Below are 22,440 nucleotides of genomic sequence, written 5' to 3' on the forward strand. Positions count from 1 at the left end.
TGGGAAAAACTTAAAGGCCAAAGTTAAGAGCTGAGCTTGAGTGGCTAAGGTGACAGACTTCAAAGAGAAACTGCTGAGCTTCAACCTCTCTGGCCACACTATAGCAGACCTTAAGGTGGCCATCCTGCAGCAAAAAAGCTTCAGGACCAGACTTCAAAGAGAAACTGCTGAGCTTCAGTTCATCTGCAAATTTGACACCATGAGCTCAGGATTAAACAAAGACTGTGAATGGCTTGCCAACTACAGAACCAGTTTCTCCTCCCTTGATTTTCACACCTCAACTGCTAGAACAGGGCCTCATCCTCCCTGATTGAACTAACCTCTTTATCTCTAACTTGCTTGCATATATATCTACCTGCCCCTGAAAATTTCCACTACATGCATCTGACGAAGTGGGTATTAACCCACGAAAGCTCATGCTCCAAAAACTCTGTTAGTCTATAAGGTGCCACAGGATTCTTTGCTGCTTTTGCTGAGCTTCAGTTCATCTGCAAATTTGACACCATCAGCTCAGGGTTAAACAAAGACTGTGAATGGCTTGCCAACTACAAAACCAGTTTCTCCTCCCTTGGTTTTCACATCTCAAATGCTAGAAGAGGGCCTCATCCTCCCTGACTGAACTAACCTCGTTATCTCTAGCTTGCTTGCATATATATCTACCTGCCCCTGAAAATTTCCACTACATGCATCTGAGGAAGTGAGTATTCACCCACGAAAGCTCATGCTCCAAAATGTCTGTTAGTCTATAGGGTGCCACAGGATTCTTTGCTGCTTTTACAGATCCAGACTAACAAGGCTACCCCTCTGATATAAGGTGACAGAGGGGATCTTGTGTCTCAATGAGTCCAGTCAAATTTGCTCAGTAAACAAGAGTTGTTTTTCTTAACTGACAACTCTGCAAATTCAAGCTGGGATCTGAAAGTCAAACTGGGTTCTTTCTGTGTCATGTATTATCTCAAGTATCAGAGGGTAGCCGTGTTAGTCTGGATCTGTAAAAGCAGCAAAGAATCCTGTGGCACCTTATAGACTAACAGACGTTTTGGAGCATGAGCTTTCGTGGGTGAATACCCACTTCCTCAGATGCATGTCATGCATCTGAGGAAGTGGGTATTCACCCACGAAAGCTCATGCTCCAAAACGTCTGTTAGTCTATAAGGTGCCACAGGATTCTTTGCATGTATTATCTCGTGCATCATGACCAGCAAAAAATGTTCTGAATGCTAAATTATGCCTTCAGTTACACTTGTGTAAGTCATTAAAAGTGAACAGAGTTGCACATTTTGCTTCACTGTTTGCCTTTCAGGAAACACTTAAAAAACCTAAATTTTTGTCACTAAAGATTAAATTAATTCACAGTCACAGTTAAACCATCAGACTTATCCATTTGATTCCAGTGTAGGGTAATAACATGTTTATTTTCACCCGTGTTTTTGAGCTTGTGGAAGTGCAAAGGTTAAAACTGACAAATGGGATTTGAAAGGCACATCAGCAAGCTAAACTTAAAATAAAATACAAATTATTACAACTGACCATAGCTATTGTATAAGCGGCACAGGTTTTAGTTAGTTTAGAATTAACTGGTGAAAGTAGTTCCTTCTATTCTAATCTAAATAGAGTACACAGTTTGTTAAAACATAACAACTATTTTTATTCTAAAGGCCTGTTTTTCATTTAAACCTGTGCTTAAGCCTGGAATCAGCCTCTGTGCTCAAGTATCTTTAGTTTACTTAAAATATGAAAAAAAGAAGCCAGGACATGTTTGGTTGGCCTAAGCAAAAAATACAGTGCTTGCAAAGCTCTAGCAGCGTTAGGATCATGCAGCTTTGTTTCTTTCAGTGCAGGACATATAAATATTTGTGTCTGTATGCTTTGATAATAGAAATGAGTACCTTGTCATGTTTTAAATCAGCAGCCGAAGGACTTCTTAAGTGAACATGACAGTATTTAAATGTCCTATGCTACCTTGGTTAAGATGTGTCAATCACAATTAACAGCAACAGATTTGCTATTCTAAAACAAATAAATCCTGCAGCTTCCTTGATGCATGAAAAGTGGATGACGAGTCACTGCAGAAGGCAAACCTACCACTATAGCCAGTTAATCTGTCAATGGAAATTACCTTCATTATTTCCTGTATTCACTAGGGTTGGTAAATAATAGAACTTCAGCTAATACAGTTTTTGTTACATACAAATTGAATGTGAAATACAGGGCAACATTACAAATGAATCTCCTCTTGCTATTGCACAAGAATCCTGAGGTCCTCTGAGTCTTCATGATTAAATCAATCTGTAAACATCATATATTCTTCTATCAACCCTATTAAATTCATGTCTTTTTCTCTTCTTCCAAATTAAGGGTGTCCTTCCACCTGCTATTTGAAGGAGACATGTCTTCCTTGACTCTATACATGCAACAGAAACAAAAGGAACATTCACACTTCTCACAGAGGATTATGAGAAGTGTGTGCTGAAAATCCACATGGTGGGGTAAGCTCTCTCTTTTCAAGTAAAAGCCTCTCTCGGCTTTCCAAGCTTGTGGGCTTTCTCTGCATGCCTCCCACACTAGTTTTTGTGCTATCAGCCATCATGTCCCTCCTGTGGCTTTTATTCATACGGAGTAACTCCTCACGCTCCTCATCCTATCAGCAAAAGTCGTGCTTGTGAATCTCCTGAGGAAATGTCCTTTCTTCACTCTTTCCAACAACTCTGCCCATCTGTCATCTGGACTATTTTGTTTCTGTCTCGTTCATTTGTGGCTCTCACACTCCACCCTCCATGCTCCCTTCCAGTGCTCATTCTTTCCCCTTCCTGCCCTTTTATATTGGTTTAATATGGATCACAAGAGTGGCTGGGAATTTTTTCTTTATCTGCACCAAACAGAGGGTCATGGCCTCAAAAAGAGCTATGACCCTAAAACAAGTCAATACATTGGGGAGCAGAGACTTATGTGGAAGGGCTAAAGTGGACCATTTAGATAATTCATGCACTTGAAGTGGATAATTAAACAAACTTTGCCTCTTTGAAAGGTTTAATATGCAGCTTTAGGGGATCACAGGGAATTAAGGATGTTAGGGATGGGGTACAGGAGGTAGGGTCAATATCAAGGAATAATCCCATGGATACACACCATCCATTGAAAAATGGGTTCCATCTGAAAGGTGCAATTGATGCCTGTGCTGTGGGCAGCATGTTATTTGAGAAAAACTTCACTGCCCATGTCAAGAGCTGAGCTTGAGTGGTTAAGGTGGCAGAGGGGATCTTGTGTCTCAGTGAGTCCTTATCAGATTTGTTCAGTAAACAGAAGTTGTTTTTCTTAACTGTCAACTCTGCAAACTCAAGCTGGGATCTGAAAGTCAAACTGGGTTCTTTCTGTATCATGGGGTATCTCATGCGCCATGACCATCTGGACAACTACCAAAGGGGAGAATAATGCAATTTCTAAAATATTCCATTTCATAATACCAAAGTCAATGGAAGGCACTTTATATATAGAATTTCATCCAGGTTCAAGCTTAAGTCCACAAGCTATGTGGGAGCTTTGAGACTGCAACAGTGATAGTTGTTTATACAGCAGATGCTCCATCGATTAGCAGACATGTGCATCTATTGTGCCTGTACTGTCCCATGAAAGACTGCACGTACAAATGCTAAAGGCCGTTGTTCCACTTGTCCAACTATTTTTAGTTTTCTGAATCTTCTACGTTCCTTTCCAGAGCCAGTATTTGATTTGGTTTTCTGATTCTGGTTTGTAGTAGTGTTAACCTCTAATTTCTATGTCAGAACATTAAGACATAGAGGCACAAAGTTTATCTATTAAGTCTGGGTCAGCAGCCTGCGATCCTTCAGGGACATCTGACTAAACTTCTGCCCAAGAGGCACGGGTTTGAAGAAACAGAGTAAAAATGACACTAAGGAGTAACCTTAGTCAATCAGAATGCTATAGGAGACGGAGAAAGTATCCAATAAGATCAAAAACACCTTGGTGAGACTAAAAAAGTCACAGAAATATTGAGATGAGTCAGCAGTAGACATAGTATCAGGACCCTAGTGCACAGGTGAAGATTCTGAATTTAGACCCAAAGCTACCATCAAAGATTTTCTGTCTGATTTGGCATCAGAACTTATTATGAACAGTATTTATGAGTAACCTGCTAGTAAAAGATTAGAATTACTCTGCTCTGAGAGTTCTGGTGACAGACATTGCCTTTTATGGAATTAGACAAACACAAAGTAAAACAGGCTGGCATGTAGAGATTCTGAGCTTTTCACCACACATACAGAAGACTTCTGCATGTCAAAGGCTTAGACCTCACGGATGCTTCTAAGCCACCCAGTAGTCATAAGAGGAGTCATAAGAATCCATGATAGCTGGAATAGCATGTATACTTTCCTCTGTGCTAAAGATAAATTTTGCTTCTTACCTTGCTGCACAAAGGATCCATAAACGAACCACATGGAGTTGTACAGCGTTGTAGAAGTCATTGATCCCATCTGCAGGCGTGGTGGGTTGAGCCAGTTCAAAAGGTAGACCAGTAGTCCTACCAGAAGCACAGTGCCAGCTATGCAGGCCCACAGGGAGAGGTCAAATGGTGCCAAACAGGCGAACATGTCCACTGTCTTCTCAGCTTTTCGAAGTAGCACACCCACTGAGTAGTCCATGTAACGGGTTGTGAAATCTACCACATTTTCCCGATCAGGGGTAATGGTTAAAGCAGAAATCCCTATGTCAGCTCTCTAAGAAAGAGAGAAGAGAATTCATTAACATGAGCAACAGGAAAAAAAATCTTGGCTCTGACTTGCTTTATAGCACCTAAACTTTTTATGAAAAAACTGATGCCAAGGCCAATGTCTTAAGTATGCTGTAAGTAAATATGAAAATGCTCCTAATTAGATTAACAGAATAGCTGCACATGAATCTTACATTTCTTTGATCAAACCTTGGCTGGCTAGACTCAGGTACATCAGTTTTCCAGCATTATCAAGAAAAATATTTCAAATACAAATAATAGCTGGAGGAAATCTGCTTCTGGTCATTTTTCTTGGCATGGCTTATCGGGGACATTATTGTCATAGAGACAACAGGTAGACCTTGTGTACAGTACTCCTACTCAGAAGACATTAGTTTGTTGACAGAATCCACATGATACCTAGAATTCTGATGATCCAAGGATCATGACAAAGGGCCACTGCATGTCATTACATTTCATTTGTCCTGTTTTTTTTTGGCTGCATATTAACTGTAGAATAATCAATGCTCTATGTGGTTCCTTCAATACTCGAGTTTTTATAGCACTTAAAAACTGAGCTACTGTACCATATGGTTACCTGTCCTGTAGGTGTCATAGAATGGCTTGTTTTCACAGACATCTATGTAATTTAAAACAATCCATTTAAGAGCTGAAGGAGATTAATAAAATTCCTTGATCTTATCATCCCAATTCTCAGCTTGTCTCTGAAACATTAGGTCCCTAGAGACAACAGTCACAACTACAGCAGGTGCTATTTTACTTACTTTTCATACATGCAATTATGTATGCAGTGAAAATAGAAGAGGTTCTTCAAGCAGAAACATTAACACTGTTTTAAAAAGAAATTCAAATATTGAATAAAAAGACTATAAACTCTAGATTTTGTTTTCCATATGGAAAGGAACATTTAACATACTTAAAGTTGTTACTGGTTTGATGTAATTAACTTCTACCGTGACTAAAGCTGTATGAGGTCCTTTCTAGGAAATGAAAAAAGTATCAATACTGGAAAGGATTAGCAAATCTATTAATGTATTGACTCTCCTGAATTTCTTTCATCTATGTCCGGACAAGGTGGGAATTACTGATACCCAAATATTGAGATGTATGTGATATCTTAAGTGGCATAGCATGGGAATGAAACTGTGATAAATAAAAAGCAGGCAAGGATTAGGATCCAGTTTGAAAATCCCAATTTCGTTTTGACATTTTCTGTCAATATTTTCCACTACACATAGTACAGCCACACTATTAATCACAATAAGCTTTAGACAGGGCTTGATGTACTTAGTACAAAAGTTAATATTGATGTCTGAACTTAAACTTCACTAATCTTCCACAGTTGTGTGAGTGGGACAGTGTGTGGAAGGGGTAGTGTTGAGATGAGTTGGGAAAAAAATAATTTCAAATATTTATTTGCATAGAAGTCATGGACCAAAGCTTCAGCAGGTCTAAACCAAGATAGCTCTACTGACTTAAATGGAGCTGCATTGACTGACATCAGCAGAGAATTTGGACTCATGAATTCACTTTGATTGTAATTCATATCCCTTTCTGTTAGTTTTCAGTAAATGATTATTTGAAGTTTTTTGATTCACAGGCAGCAAAAGTCTCAGGAATATTTGTGCAGATTCATCAGAGTGAAGGTTTGCACAAGACTCGGTCATGTAACTTGAAAGTCACTTTGATTTCCTTCCGCTTCTTTATAAAAGTACTCAATCACTCAGGTGAAGAGCTTAAAGAAAACCATATGACTCTGATGACCTATCATACCCCAGAATAATCAGAGCTGAGAACACTATGCAAATGACCCACTCTGAAATGTTTTCCACATAAAGTATACATCAATTTTGAATAATTAACAACTTGTAAAAGACAAAGTCAGTTCACAAATAATTAATTAACAGAGACAAGGCTAAATGCAAATAATTTTGTATGTTTGACTCAAGTCTGGTGTTAAGTATGATTTCGTGGATATAGAGCGACCCTAGAAGTCTTGAGTTCTTCTAAACTCTAGTCTAAGCCGCTGCTGGTTACAGTTGGTTAAATAATTGACCTAAAATTAATTGTTATTAAAATATTTCCCTACGTCACAGGAGTACAATGAGGTATAATTAACTTAACATTTTTAAATGTTTTGGTATTCTTGGATGGAAAGCAATATAGTTTGGAGAGTGCGAAGGATTCATTTAAAAAAACAGATTACTGAAATAGTGACTAACTGCAATCATGACTAAAGTTTTTTTTTAAACAAACAGGTTTTCACAAGAGATGTGTTGAAATGTGTTGTACGGAAGAGCACAGTATCATGTCATTTGTGGAGATGCAGCTTTTCTGCTGCCCCAAGCGGCGAAGGTAAATAACAAAAGATAAAGCTGCGATCAGCGGCAGCTCAGTGGCAATTTGGTGGCTGGTCCTTCCCTTCGAGAGAGACCGAGGGACCCACCACTGAATTCCCACCGAGGACATGGATGTGCCGCCCCAAGCACCTGCTTCCTGTGCTGGTGCCTGGAGTCAGCCCTGATTGTGTTTAGGTTTCTTTTTAAGAGGGATTATTACTACCCACATACTTATTTTATTGACTGAATTTTAACCAGTGTATTCCTAGAGAACAATTTCTTTACCACTGATGCCAAAGTTGGTTAGTAATAATACTGGCTAGCACCACTGTAGTGAAAAGTGCTACTAACAGGTACCAACCTGGTTGCTACTGTACTGCATTTGCTTCATGTCAAGTGAGAGATCTTTTATGAACAGAAATGTGTTGTATGAACTGCAGGAAAACCGTGAAAATGATTTTTGTAGCATATTTGTAGCAATATAATATCTCAGTGAGTGATGATTAAGGCTCTACGTCTGTCATGAAGGTCACAGAAATAATGGATTCTATGACTTTCCATGATCTGTAACTTCTACAGGGTCTAGTGTGGCTGACCCCATGGCTGCCCAAGCAGCTGGCTTTGGGGCCAGCTGCTCAGGTAGCCCTGGGGACAGCCACACCAGTCACTGCTGGAGCGACTCTGCAGCCAGCCGCTCAGGTGACTCCACACTGGCTGCTGCTTGAGTGGCCCTGGGGCCAGCTGCACAGGCCACTGCCCAGTAGTCCTGGGGTGGCATCTGGCAGCTGGTGCCACTAGCCCTGCCTCCCACTCCAGCAGCAACCCCTAGTCCTCCCCCTAGAGCAGCAGATCCCCACCAGCAGCCCCACCGAGAATAGCTCCTCCCATAATTAGTGTTCAGTTAGTCATGTTTTGATACTCTTTGGTTTACTGTTGAATGAGGTCTCATTTTGTTGTGTGTATTGACCGTGTAAATATATGAATAATCTGTAATCATCACTAAGGCTATGATTTAGTCATGAGTAATTTTAGTAAAAGTTATGGACAGGTCATGGGCAATAAACAGACATTCACACCAGTGACCTGTCCATGACTTTTACTAAAAATACCCATGTGTAAATTGTAGCCTTAGTTATGATTATAGATTATTCATATGCATACACGGTTAATCCACACAACAAAATGAGACCACACTCAACAGTAAACCAAGGTGTATCAAAACGTGACTCACTGAACACATTGGGTTAAACCTGGGCTTCACTGAAGTCACCAGGAGTTTTGCTATTGACTTTTATGGGACCATGATTTTCCCAATAGTATCTATTCAGCACTCCTTTCTCAGGCAAAGTTCCCAATGCTTGCCAAACAAGTGACGAATTGGACACATATGGGCTGATTTTTGAAGGTGCTAAGCACGTACAGCTCTCACTGACTGAGCTGTGGGCACCAGTTTATCTGTAAATCAGACCTATAGTAACTACCAGATTTCACCTAATAGTTGATCCATCAAAGGTGCATGTTCTTAATTATGTACAGATTATGTTAAATTAAAACAAAAACTGGCAAGTGGAAAAATGAAATGCCTATCATTATCATTTCAAAATAAATCAGAGACACCAGCTTTCAGAAGTCAAGGTTTGCTAAGTGCTTCATAGAAAGAAAGGCAAATGCATGCAATTATGTCAATATTTAGATGTAAAGTTGCCAGTCTAAATTATAAACATGTGAAATACTCCACTCATTAAGTTTTAGGAGTGCCAAAATATTACCAATTATCATAAGCTTAGTTATTTTGGTTTACAAACTTAAGTCAAATGAAACTGAGAGTTGGTTCATGAAACTGACTGGCTACTGAACAAACAGCAGAGAAGATTATTTTTCTTGATATGGCCTGTATATGAAACTGCATTAGTCATTACAACATGGCGCTGATGGTGATGTCACCGCTCTGCACTGACACAAGTCGATCATCATTGCCCAGGAAATCCCCTAAACCTTACATGTTATTGCTTAAGTAAACCCGTCTATGATTATTGCTCTATATGCCTGAAAACAATCTTATGGTGATTCCGTGCTTATAACTAAGACTAAGGAGAACTGACAACATTGATGCAACAGCCTCTATTTATTTTTTAGTCCAATCTTAAACTTTCTCTAATGCAACCTTTCATTAAATTGCTATTTAAGGTTAATCCGAGGATAAATATGTGCTGATTAATACAACAAGGGCATTATGTCCAATGTGATTTTTTTGATGCAAACATGAGTTTTAAACAAAATACTTTGCTGGCATTTAAAAAAAATAAGGAAAATATTTATTCCAACAGAAGAGACATTATTTTGTGTCAGAAAACACCTGGGGGTTGAGTCTGGCCCAGGGCTGGCCTACAACATTTTGGCACCTGAGGCGGGGCTCAAACCATGCCCCCATGCCTCCTCACTTGGGCCAAAACTTTGAAAGGTCTCAATTCTGCCTTCTTCCTGTTCTACTCCTCTCATGGTTCTGCTCTGCTACCTATCCCCAATAAAGGAGAACTAACAACTTCACATGCCTTGTTCAAAAATTTTAAATAACACTTAACTTTCAAACACCTGAACAGCAAATACAACTTTTCTTGTCTGCACAGTAAACACTGGCATTTTTATCTGTTTGAATAATTAAAGTAGTGCTTTCTGTGCCTTCTTGGTTGCAAAGATTTGCACTGCTTCCTGCCAAAGGTCCACAGTTTGGGCCAGCTCATGCTCTACTGAGATTGTTGCAAAGCCGACTAGCCTCTCCTCTGTCATTGTGGAGTGTAGATGTGTTTTTATTAACTTCAGCTTGGAGAAGCTGCATTCTCCACTGGCAACTGTTACAGGAAGTGTTAGAAGTACACACAGAGCATCAAAAACATCTGGAAAGAGGGTGGTTATCTTATTTGTGCACATATATTCCAGAACAGCCTTTGGAGTTGATCCTGCTGAAATGTATCTTGAAAGGGCTTTCAGTTCATCACCTAAATCACTCGCAACAATATTGTGCATGCCATCGTGTGTCAACACTGTCTCCAGTGCCCTGCATTGCTGGTACAGTGAGGAGTTTTGGAATATCATATGACATCTCAAATATACAGCTGTGTTCCTTGAACTGCATGAAACATTCTTCAACTGACTGTATTGCACAATCTAGCACCTGGTTAAAGAATTCAATTTTGAATTGTTGTTTGGGGTCTCTTATGGGATTATCCCAGGCCTCGTAATCAAAATGTCTTCTTCGGTGACTCTTGTGTTCTTGAATGAGTGGGAAAACAGCTTCAGTGTGAACTTCCTCTGCCAACTTCCGTGCACTCTTCAGAATGTTTTGAAATCCCTCTTCTGACCGGTAAGACTGTAAATATGACTTTGCTTTGTCCAGTTGTTCCATTGCTCTAGATATATCAAGGTCAACACCTTGGAGACTCTTCCTTACAACATTTATTTCAAACAGTATGGCATGCCACAACACTAAGCCACACAGAAATTGGAAGTTAAGTGTTTCTGGTGATTCCATTTCTCTCTGCCACTGTTCTCCCATGAACAGTTCCTGTCAAAGTGTTTTCCCCCATAATGGCAACTATGGAATCATCTATGTTCCCAATTTGATGTTTGATAGGCTTTATCACCTCCACTCGACTTTCCCATCATGTGGCACTCGGTGATTTCAGTGTCAGAGAGGATTTTCCCAGATGCTGCTTCAAAATTTGCCATCAATGAGTTGATGCAGAGAAAAATACATAGATGCTTTGAATCTCCAGTCTAGAACAACAGAGTAATATCTTGCTGACTTCAGATCTGCCACAATCTTCTGTTTGACTTTTGTTGCCAGTAACTGTATGATCTCATTTTGAATTGTTTTTCCAAGGTAGTGGTGTGCGTACATTTCTTGGGTGGTGATTCTCAGATGCTCCTGGAGTACAGCATCAAACTCAGCCATCAGCTCCACAGTTTTAAGGAAGTTTCCATTGTTTGGCATATACAGCTGATCTGAAGTGCCATGCAGTGCTAGGTTTTGGGTAGCAAGCATTCTCACAATGGCAATGAGCCTTTTCAGAGCATTTTGCCAGTAAAGAGACTCTGATGCAACCTTCTCTTGATGCTGATCATCTATGGTGTCCTTTAACCTTAGTCTCACCTCAAGCTTTTTCCACCTATGGAATGCTCTCTGGTGATTTGCTGCCTTCTCATGGCATGCCAGATTTCTAGCCAGATTTTTCTAGTCCTTAGTTCCTGTAGAACCAAATGTGCCTGGAACATTAAACTGGAAGAGTTTGCAACAAAAACAGTGTGCAGCATTCTGGGTTTTTGAGTACATAAGCCATGGCCTCTCCACTTTGTCACCATTGGGGATTTCACGCCAGTAATGTGTTGGATGGAAACTTCTGTTTTCATTGTCTTCAGGGAACATGAAGTTTTTCACTTGCTATGGCCCATGCTGTACAAGGAAGTCCCTCAGGCTATTGCTCAAGTGGGTCCACAGTTCTGGATCATCTAGATTTAAGAAACTAAACTCAGCAGCAGCGGTTTCTTGTGCTTCCACCACACTCTTCTCTGATCTACACTTTTTTTCAGGAATGTGCATGGTTACATCTATTTGAGATGGAGATATGGATGATTCAGTAGCTGCCAGGTCACCTGCACTCTGACTAACTGGAAGATCAGGCATCTCCTCACCACTCACATCCTCGCTGGGGCCGGAAGGCTCAACATGAACATTTGTGTCTATGTATCTCAGGAGAGCGCCTTCCTGCTTAGATAGAAAAACTTCCTTTCCTTGCTTTCTTTTTTTGAATGCTGCCCCAGAGGGGCATTTTCCTTCTTTCACTCATGACTGATGTTCTGTACCACCTATAATGGCTCTCAACACTCAGTTGAAGGGGACAAATAAGCAGACTGGTAGCAGGGCCTGAGTGAGGGAAGATATCAGTGTCTTAAGGGCCTAACTGGTTCCTATTACTTCAGTTGACTGCCTGTTCTACTCAAGCGGGTTCAGGGAAGCAGCAGGAAACAGGAAGCTCCCTGAGAAGCTTGTGTTAATCAGTCCAGGCTCCCGGGGGTGCTAGCAAGGTACATAAGAGGCTGCTCCTCCTTCTCCCTCTTTCTCTCTCTCTGCAGCTCCTGCTGTTTTCTGTTATTCCCTCTCACCTTGTCTCCTGCCTGCCTGTTATGTCTCTTGTGCCCTCCTTCCTCCAGCACAGCACTCCACCATCTCTGTGCATCTAGAGCAGAGAGAATACATATGCACCAGCAGCAGACATAATTTTCTACACTCTGGGTCCTAGTGGCGGCCCCCCATGGTCTGGAACCTGAGGTGGCCGCCTCAGTTCACCTTATGGTAAGGCCAGCCCTGGTCTGGTCCCCATTCTGCCACCATAAGCTGCTCCAGTGGTATATATAGTAATATAAAGGGGACACTACATCTGGAGAAGAATTCCCCCAGGGGAGGATCACCATGAGGTTGATGTAAGCAGCCTTATGCATGGCTGATAGTGGATCTGGGGCATGCACATAGCACTTTGTGCCAAAGCAAAGAAGCACATAGGCAGTCCAGGTAAGGCTGCCATAAATTAAAGCAGTCCCCAAAACTGCTCTTGCTTATGCTGAGGGCTGCACGAGCCCCTGATAAGACATGAAGCTACCCTGCCCTCGCTTTCTTTTTCCCACAGGACTGTACCTTCTATTTAATGTCTCTGATTTCACACCTCTGGAGTCTACAGACTGAAAAGTGGAGAGAGTCAGGTAGCGACGGGACATGGGTTACAGTGAACTCATGAAAAAGAAAAGTACATAAGTCATCATCACAGAATTTTATGACTAGAAGGGACCTCGAGAGGTCATCTAGTCAAGTCCCCTGCACTCAAATACGAGAAGCAAAATTTTAACCTCCCTGGGAATACTGGAGGAGGTGTGCCTGCCTGTCTTCGAGGAAATGTTATGTGGATGCAGCACATGAAGCTTTGCTCTATTTAACATAGGAACTATGCACTATAGCAATTGTCATCTCATATGGTGCACCTGCTGCAGTGGCATCTCAAAGACATGACGTGCCTTCTCTGAGAGATACACTCAACAATGCGTCGTGTGAGTGCTGCTGTTTTCCACAACACTTGTGAAGAGAGAGATTTAATTTTTACATGTGCACAGTGTGCCCAACTCCATCTTGGCTCATCTGGCAATGTGTAAAGGGCAACCCATGGGTTTCTGAATGGCCTCCACATTGTGTTGGCTAAATTAGCATGTCAGATTTGAATGGAAAAAATCAGGCAATGTCCTATAAGAATTTTTTAAAATAGCTTGAAGTTTTAATCTAAAGTGATTTTCACCCCAAGGTTGCCAATCAAAGAGGTTTTTGGAGTTCTGGAAGCAAAGCTCAGTTCACTGTAAATAAGGAGAAAGCAGGCTTCCAGGAACAGCCTGCATGCCGTGAGAGATAGATCTATGCTGGTTGCTTGCCCAGCAATTCAATAGTCCCTTAAGTGAGGCAGGGAAATGGAAAGAGAGAAAAGGCACAGTGAACCTCTGCTGTTAACAATATAATGGGATAAAGATCACCTCCTATCTCAATACAGGTCATCAGCTTTGGACTGCGGTAGTAGGGGGGAAATTAAAAAAGAGATGTCTAGACACAGTTGTGTGTCAGTGAAAGCCAAGCTCCCATCATAACTTCTCAGCATAAGTCAAAGAGAGAGATTACATTCATTGAGAGTCACAGATTGTGCACTTCTAGCATCCGAATAAAACAACACACATACTGTAGCTTTTCACCTTCAATGATGTGTCGTCATTTGCTTATCAATGTAAATGTCTGATCTCAGAATGATTTTGAGATTCTCCAAGCATCCTGTTATTGGGAAGGAAAGAATACTATACATGTATTAGTGAACCATCTGATTTCAGTATTTAGGATTTCTGATTTAGGATTTCTGGGTTTTGAGACAGTCATGTGACATTGATTAAATATATTTCAATCCTGCCTCAGTCCCAAAGTCACTGAGAACGTGGACTCTTCTGTTTGGGTTATGCACTGTGTCTCCAATGACAAATTAATGATGGTATGTTGGCCATTGCACAGAACAGCAGATTATGTATCATAATAATTAGAGAACAGAGAAATGATTAGAAATCAAGAATCAACCTGATTCTATGCCCAAAACATAAGACAAAAATCAATTTTGTTAAGTTGAAAAATGCTAGGTTAATTTTTAAAAATGATCACGGCACACCTCTACACTTCCTAGTTTCATCTGGATTTGCAAGAGATACCACTACGACAAAGGCAGTTTATTTTACAAAAGTAAGATGTACCAACAAATACTGTAAGTGCTGAAGAACTTTTTCTCACAAGATTTGCTCCCTCAATCCAAGGCCAAAGAAGTACTGACAATCATTGACTATCCACCCAAACTTTTCCAATTCTTGAGGATAACATCACAGAGGCTGGATATATAGTAAATACCTCTTAAAATAACCAATCCATTTCCTAGTGGTGTTCTAGTGCATTTTCCAGTCTTTTACAAATAATAGGGATGCCTCCATTTCTCATGGGTGGTTATTTTACATCCTAATAGACTTTGTGTTATTAAGCAATGCAGATAAGGTTGACACCATCACTATTATCGATATTTGATTACTACATATTCATTTATAACCTACCACCTGGGATCATCCATTTTCCATTTCAAGTGCTCTTTAATTCCCACCTTCCTTCTTAGTCCGCATGCTATATCATTTTACCATTTAGCAGATATTCAATAGGTTATTTTTAGTGCATTTTACCGCGAGACTTATTATTCAACACTTATCTGCATTTGCCATCTATTAGCCCAAGTACTTAATGGTCTAGGTACTTAATCTGATTACATTGCTCCTTACTATTTGCTGTGACTGCTAATTAAATATCACTTGCAGACTTGGAAAATGGCTTCCACAATCAGCCACTAAGTCATTTACATTTGTCATTCCTTTTTACAGCAACTATTATTTATATTACACCAGCGCCCCTAATGTACCAAGGGGCGGTACAGGCACTTAATTTTCCCCCTCCAGTTGTTTGTTCTTCTATTTGTTGCATCTTGTATTAGGTTGTAAACTCTTTAGGGCAGGGACTTTCTATTGCTAAGTAGTTTGTACAGCAACTAGCATAAAGAGGTCTTGATTCTGATGAGCAGGGCTGATGCAACCACTAGGCCAACCAGGCGGCCACTCAGGGAAGGTGGTGGAGTGGAGGTGAGCTGGGTCAGGGGGCTCGGGGAGAGATAACGTTTGTGTGTGTGTGCGCACGCAGGGGAATCACTTCCTGCCCCAGCTCACCTCCGCTCCACCTTCTCCCCTGAGCATACCACCCCTCTCTAATTCTTCTCCCCTCCCAAGCTTGCCGTACCAAACAGCTGACTGGCGCCACAAACCTGGGAGGCAGGAGAAGTGGAGTGGCGTCAGCACACTCATGGGAGTGGAGGTGAGCTGGGGCAGGGAGTTGCCGCGGGGGGGGGGAGGGGGCTGCCTGGGCAGGAGGGAGCTGCTGCAGGGGGGGCTCTCCAGGGCTGGGAGTTGCGTGGAGGGGCTCCCCGGCTCTTCCCCATGGCCCCTGTCCCTGCTCCGCCCCAACCCAGCCTCTTCCCACTCCTGCTCTGCCCCAACCCTGCCCCCACTCCCATGAAGATTGCAGCCAGGTCCAAACCTGCACTCACCGCATGGTAAGTGGAGTGACCCGGACCCAGCCTGCTCCGATCCCCTGGCTCCCAGCTGTGCCACCGTTGAGTGCTGGGGAGGAAGTTTCCCCCTCCCCTTCCCCCCAAGCCTAGGAGCCATGGGAGCAGAGCAGGCTAGGGACCCAGGCCTCAGCTGGGGGAAGCCGGGAGGGGGCTGGCCCTAGACCTCAATGGGGGACGGGGGGGCTGGCTACTTCCTATGGGAAGTGGAGTGACCCGGCCCCAGCCTGCTCTGCTCCTCTGGCTCCCAGGCTTGGCGGGAGGGGGGAACTGCCTCCCAGCACTCACTGGCAGTGCAGTTGGGAGCCAGAGGAGTGGATCAGGCTGGGGCCGAGTCACTCCACTTCCCACAGGAAGTGACCAGCCTCCCTCCCCCCCTGTCAAGGCCTGGGGACAGCCCACTCTCCCCCCACATGGAGGCCTGGGGCCCCACACAGCCCCCTCCCCGCAGGGGGGGCAGTGTAGGGCACCAAAATAGCTAGGGACAGCTCTGGCTCCCTGGGCTGGGCAGGGGGGCGGGAGGACACAAGGTGGAAGTTTCACCTATGGAGCAAAATATCCTTGCACTGGCCCTGCTGATGAGGCACCCAGTTGCTCATCAAATAGTAATAAATAATAATGACTTTCTCTTAGAATAACTAACGTTGGTGAGACCTGGCCACTGTCTTAAATATGACTTTTATCCACGGTTTCATCTATTCCCCCCTCCTCAAACCCAGCTGATTTTAAATAAGTCTGCAGTTTCATTTTTGGTTTCAAGGCCTCTTTTGGAAAGTGGGGAAATAGCCAATATGCACTCTTCTTGGATGTTTCTTGATTTGAGTTGATTATTAAGGTAATCTCCTCTTTCTATCACTTCTTTAGATTACTCTTGAATGACCTGTAAACTTCAAGCGTCTCTTATTTGTTTCTATGTAAATTAGTGTACTTCGCAAGTGAGAACTGCATTCTTGGTAGAAGTTGCGTTCTTCCCCTTCTATTCTGTCTTAAACTGTGAGTGGAGGAAATTGAAGGGTAGAAAGGATGATTTTTTATATCAGAAAAAATAAAAAATCTAAAAATCTGATCCTGTTCCATTAAGATTCAGAGGCCAGACTGTCCCCCGTACAGAAATAACCTGTGGTATAAAAGCTACTTGTGTGTATGGAAGAATAAAGCTTTAGAAACCATGGATTTTGGAAAGACCAGTGGGAAGGTTACCTTCTTCCATGAGCCAAAGAATAGCTGATACTCTGTGGTTCACATTGGACCTGCACTATTATTGTGTATATTCTCTCTGGGGATGCTCAATAGCTGCTACAGAGGAGACCCAGAGGGATATAATACAGCTTATTATCTTCTACTTAGATTTCCATACAGATATTTTCAGACTATACACTGGATGGCACAGGCACTTCCCCTGTACTCCATGGAGCTCCATTCATGCAGAGCTCCAGCACAGCAGCCTCTGTGCGGGGAAAGAGAGAAGAGAGTGTTGTAGTGGAAACAATACTCTTCTCCATTCCACTGAGGAGTGGAGGAGTAACAAGCACTTCTCCACATGCTTCCACAGGGTGACAACCACATCCAGGATTAGCAGGGGCAGGTTAAATTTATCTGAAAACGTAACAGCACAATCAAGAAATTTGTCAGAGCATCTGCTATACGGATTTTTCTTTTCCCTTTCAAAGGAAAAAATAAAGGCAGAGAATCAGATACCTTGGGAAGAGCGGAAAAAAAGCCAAATAAAGCAGGTTTATTTTGTTTAATTTAGATATGCTGTAATATTAAACATTTAATGTAGAATTAAGTAAATGAAGATGGTTTATTAAATACAGATTAACAAATATACTGCTTTCAATTGATGCATCTACATCATACAAACATTATACATAAATAAAACATTTTCTATTGATCATATACTTACTTATTATTCATCACCACCAATATTTCTCTAGGTGCTATACATTATTTATATAATGTCTTACTAATTAAAGTAACATAGAATTTTCCCCCTTAGAACAGCCTCTGGTTTTGCCAAGTTAATTAGGAGGCTGAGGATCGCTGTTGTTTTTTTTTTTTTTACCACATTACCTCACAGTATTATATTATGGTTGGAAAACTGGATGAAAGATCCCTGGTAACAGATGAATCATTCCATGTTCATCATCTCACTATCACTCCCCAGGCACTGGTAGCAGTATCAGATCCTGTCAGCATAGGCCGTGACTATATAAAACAATACCACTGAGCCATCAAGGGAGGCACTTAATGATGCAACATCAATAAATAAGCTACATGCTTCTGGGTCATTATACACCTTTAATTTAATAAATAATTAACCTCCTTACCTTAAATACTAGTTCTCCGATCAGTCCATTCCATGACCCATCCTCCTGGGGGCTTCCATACTTGTGATCTGGTGCAACATAAATTTCATATTTAAAGCCAAGGTAATTAGCTAAGGCTTCCAAGACATCAACAGAGAAACCCTGGTATTTTTTCGGTTTTCCCAAAACATTTTCGGACACCATCACAAATGGCTCCTCCTACATAGAGAGAAAGGTAGGAACATAACGAGTTATTACACTGACCAAAAAGGAGGCTAAATTTTTTTAAAATGTATCAGGAAATTTTATGCTTTCATGAAACTAGAAAATTAACTGTGGGCCTAATATTGCAGCTCTTACTCACAGTGAGTGATAGCTTACTCTGCAGGTAATCCCACTATTTAAATAGAACTAGCTATGAGTAAAGTTGCAAAATTTACCCAGGTACCCAGATTCTGATATCCTTACTCACACTGAAATCATCCCATTGTAGTTACTCCGTGGTCTGTCCCATTTTAGTGAATGGGATGATTTGTGGAGTAAAGGACATTGATAACTCCTAGAATTTTATTGACAGTCTCATGTTATTTCTTTTTGAAAAACTAAGTTTTCAGCCCTCCTGTTTGGGATTTAGAACTTGAAAAAGTGACCCAAGTGTATCCTTAAGGTTCAAGAACCAGATGACAAACAGAACACAAAATGTATTTACAAAAAATCCTCATGATTTTGGGGGCCTCACAGAGGTTTTTGAATGGTGGGGGTTGGCAACACTAAGATGCTATTGTACTGGAATTAGGCATCAGAGTCTGGTTCATGTTATTTGCATCTTCAAAAGGTATTATATGTAGAAAAAAGATTTCACACTTGTTTTAAAATGCAACTGTGCTTTTTATGTTGATATATATTTAATCAATTATTATTTTGAAATAAGCTTTTGAATTACACAATACACTATTAATGATGTCTCGGGCTCTGTTAAATATCATTTGCTGAAGATCTAGTTCTTGCAGATATTGTTAAAGTCATTGATTTGTTTTCTGTTGAATATTTCAAAAATAAGTCAAAAGACTAATATCAAATGCCTCTCGGTACAGGATTCTTCTGTTTGTGCAATTTAATTTCAGTCCTGCAGAGAGATGCACACAGGATGACTACTCATAAATATGAAGGATTCCACAGGGTTGTCATTTTCTATTGAGCACAAAGATCTGATACATCTGACAAATAAATGCCATCATTAATTAACATTGTAGGCTAAAACTGGACAAGAAGAAGCCACAAACTTGAAAGACTAACATTTTTCTTGCCCTTCTCTTCCTTCACTGTGAACTGGAAACACCAGATTATTCATTTATAACATGACAAGACAAACTCGTTGACATTATTTTAACTGATTTCACCTAGTGGATACTAAATGGAACATTTTAAGAAGCAGGTGGGTTTGCCTCTGAAAAAATGACTTTGCAAATATTCAGCAAAGGATGTCGTTAGTATCTGACAAAAATAGACATTGGATTGGTGAGTTAGTTTGTCCATAGATAAGACTTCCCAGTTAGTAACGTTTTCTTTCATTTTTCACCGAGATCTGTAAGTGTGGTTTAGTTTTAAGTTAAGTCATGCCACAATATATTCTCTGCACTTCCAAGGTTGTTTTAACCAATATTTTTTGCTTTCCTTTTTCCTCTACATTATATTTTCTGTTGTATGTTTTTTCTAAATTTTTGATAAAAAAAAAAGACAGCCAAAATCATATTTTTGAGTACAAGAAAGTTTTGATTGCCACACAGCTAGCTAACAGGTGATTGATTTGGGGGTTCTCATCTGTGCTGTCATTTTGCTGATCATCTGAGAAAATATCTCCACTCTGCTATCATCTCTCATTCACAACTGAGAGACTGACTCCCACCTCTAATTAGCCAATGATGCCAGCCTCCATAGCCCACTTGTAAAATTTTCATACAAGCACCTTCATGCTTTTTCTCATGCTGCCCCTCACACTTGAGTCCACCACCTATTATGCTGACCAATATCATCTCACTGGTTCCTTGTATTCCCCATCGATTTGTCTATATCCATCTGTTGCCTTGCATACAGACTCTAAGCTCTTTGAGGCTGGGACCAAGGCTGCATGCACCCAATTCTCTGTCACTCCCTGACCTCCTGTTCCTAATGTTTGTAGCCCACAACTCTATGTAGAGGAAGGATCTTATTGCTCTGTGTGGATTTGCAATCCAGGTCCTAATCAAGTATGTAGTGGTTTTGCTACACACAAAGGTAACTCTAAAAATGATGTTCCATATCTCCTTATTTGTTCAACTCTTTCAGTGATATCCAGATGAGATGTACTGTTAACATGTAAAAAGGGTTTGTTTGGTTTTTATTCCCCTATGAAAACACAACCTGGATCTGAAAGTCAAGCTGCATTATCTTTTTGTATCTCACACATTGTCACCAGTAATGAAGATTCTGTTGTCAGATCTTAGCTGAGTATTTTGCACATTGCACAAGGTGGAAAATAATCCAGCTGTACTGGCTCACAATTGTAATTTTGCCAATAACCTAAGTAGATATGACTCAAAGATACACAGCAGGCAGATATTTTGAATAAGGTGACATTTTTAGAGACTGTTGACACTGTCCTGACTATAACTACATGTTAAGGACACTGTCAAACAAACAAACACATGACCGGATTGTGTTGGCAAACCATTCTTTTATGACTCTCGGGGGGAAGGAAGTGTTGATTTATTTGTCAAGATATTACTATGCATCTGTCAGTGTCTACTGTTTTCTTTCAAATCACACGTACAATCATTGAAAATGACAGAGGGATGGCCTGGATGACCTTGAAGTCCCTACCACTTCTATGTTTTTATGATTCTAAAAATCAGCCAGAAGAAATAAAAATGGAAAGCAATAACTGAACCCAATCCATTAAGTTATTTTCCAGAGATTGGGTCTAAAGAGCATTAAAAGAATTGAGACTAAGTCAATGAAGACCTGTCTGCCTATTAACAAAAACAAACTGTGAATTCTGATTTGCTGATCATTTGAATGACAGATACCCTAAGCATAAACGCAAGCTAGAGGAATAAATGAATACTCTCCCAAAAACATCTGCAGTTTATCAATCTAAGGGCATTATGCACAAAGTCTCTGCTTGTAGAATAGAGGGTTCCAGGAGTTGATAATTTTCATATTAGCAAGGATTTATTCACAACACTTGTTGGGTTATTAGATAATAGCTGCTCATAATTCTGAATTTGTATTCAATCAGCTTAAAAGCACCAGCTAATTGCTTAGCCGATTTTAAACAGCATTTAAAGTGTGCAGCTTTCACTATTAATTTTAATCTTTCATTAAATTAGGTAATATTCTTTGTTGGTGAGAGAGTCAAAATGAAAAAAGGTGTCCAGTGTGTCAGATGGGTAACAAGAGACAGTCTCCCACATTGCTACGTGGAAAGATGTTCAGACATGCACAATTTGTTGAATACTAGGAAAGCAAAATCCATCACCAACTTTCTTGTAATATGTTATAGGTACTCAAAAAACATTCAAGAGAGAACAAAAATACTTCTTACATGTGGTTTTTGATTTTTTCCCCCCAAAAATGCTGCTATCTGAAACTACAGTAGTGGTTTATTGATCCTGTGTTTAGAGAAGGAGAGTGACATTTCCCTAACAATATGTGAAAACAAAAAAGAGTGACCATCTTTCTCTTTGAGAAAACAGGACAATTAATTTTTTTTTTAAATTTCTCATGTGCTGAACAGGAACAATTAGGGGACTAAAAAGTGGAATTGTGCTAGGGTGGGAGACACAAACATGCATGCTAGGTACAGGAAAGAAGATTGAAGGTGGCAGGTAGGCAATGAAGCTTCCTGCAGGCTACAGTAAACCAAAACAATCCTCACCCTCTTTTTCCATGGAAATAAGGGGTCAATCAAGCTACTTTGGGATGGGCCGCTAAGTGACTCTTTACTCAAGTCCTACTGAGCTGGTGAAGGGAAGAAAATGAGCCTGTCTCCCCCACTCAAGGACTGCAAGAATTACCTCTGCAGAGGGATTCAATAACCCCCACAGAGCAGCTGGTGGGGACACAGTGAAGAAAGAGGAGCCTGGGGAGGTAGGGGCTCACAGGGAGCCCTATAATCAAGCAATACAATCATTTGTGAATGGGTGGATTGACTGAATCCCACGGGTTCTGCTGCTCCCCCTTTACTTCAGTTGGCCTGTGATGGAGCTTCTTCTGCCTCAGTGGATCCCATAGCCATCTAACAGCTACAGGTCAGGATTTGATCCAACAAGATTAGCCGG

The 22,440-nt window shown here is 40.9% G+C and overlaps 1 protein-coding gene across 1 annotated transcript in view; it reads right to left on the reverse strand.

Moving 5' to 3' along the window:
* GRID2 (glutamate ionotropic receptor delta type subunit 2) overlaps positions 1 to 22,440 on the reverse strand; it is a 1,091,344-nt gene that overhangs the window by 200,760 nt on the left and 868,144 nt on the right. Inside the window, exons 10-11 of the mRNA XM_030564822.1 lie at positions 18,143 to 18,340; positions 4,424 to 4,736 (exon numbers count right to left, since the gene is read on the reverse strand). Coding sequence (XP_030420682.1) covers positions 4,424 to 4,736; positions 18,143 to 18,340 — 511 coding nt within the window. The remainder of the gene's footprint in view (positions 1 to 4,423; positions 4,737 to 18,142; positions 18,341 to 22,440) is intronic.

Source organism: Gopherus evgoodei, chromosome 5 (assembly GCF_007399415.2).
Source record: "Gopherus evgoodei ecotype Sinaloan lineage chromosome 5, rGopEvg1_v1.p, whole genome shotgun sequence".
NCBI classification, from domain to species: domain Eukaryota; kingdom Metazoa; phylum Chordata; order Testudines; family Testudinidae; genus Gopherus; species Gopherus evgoodei.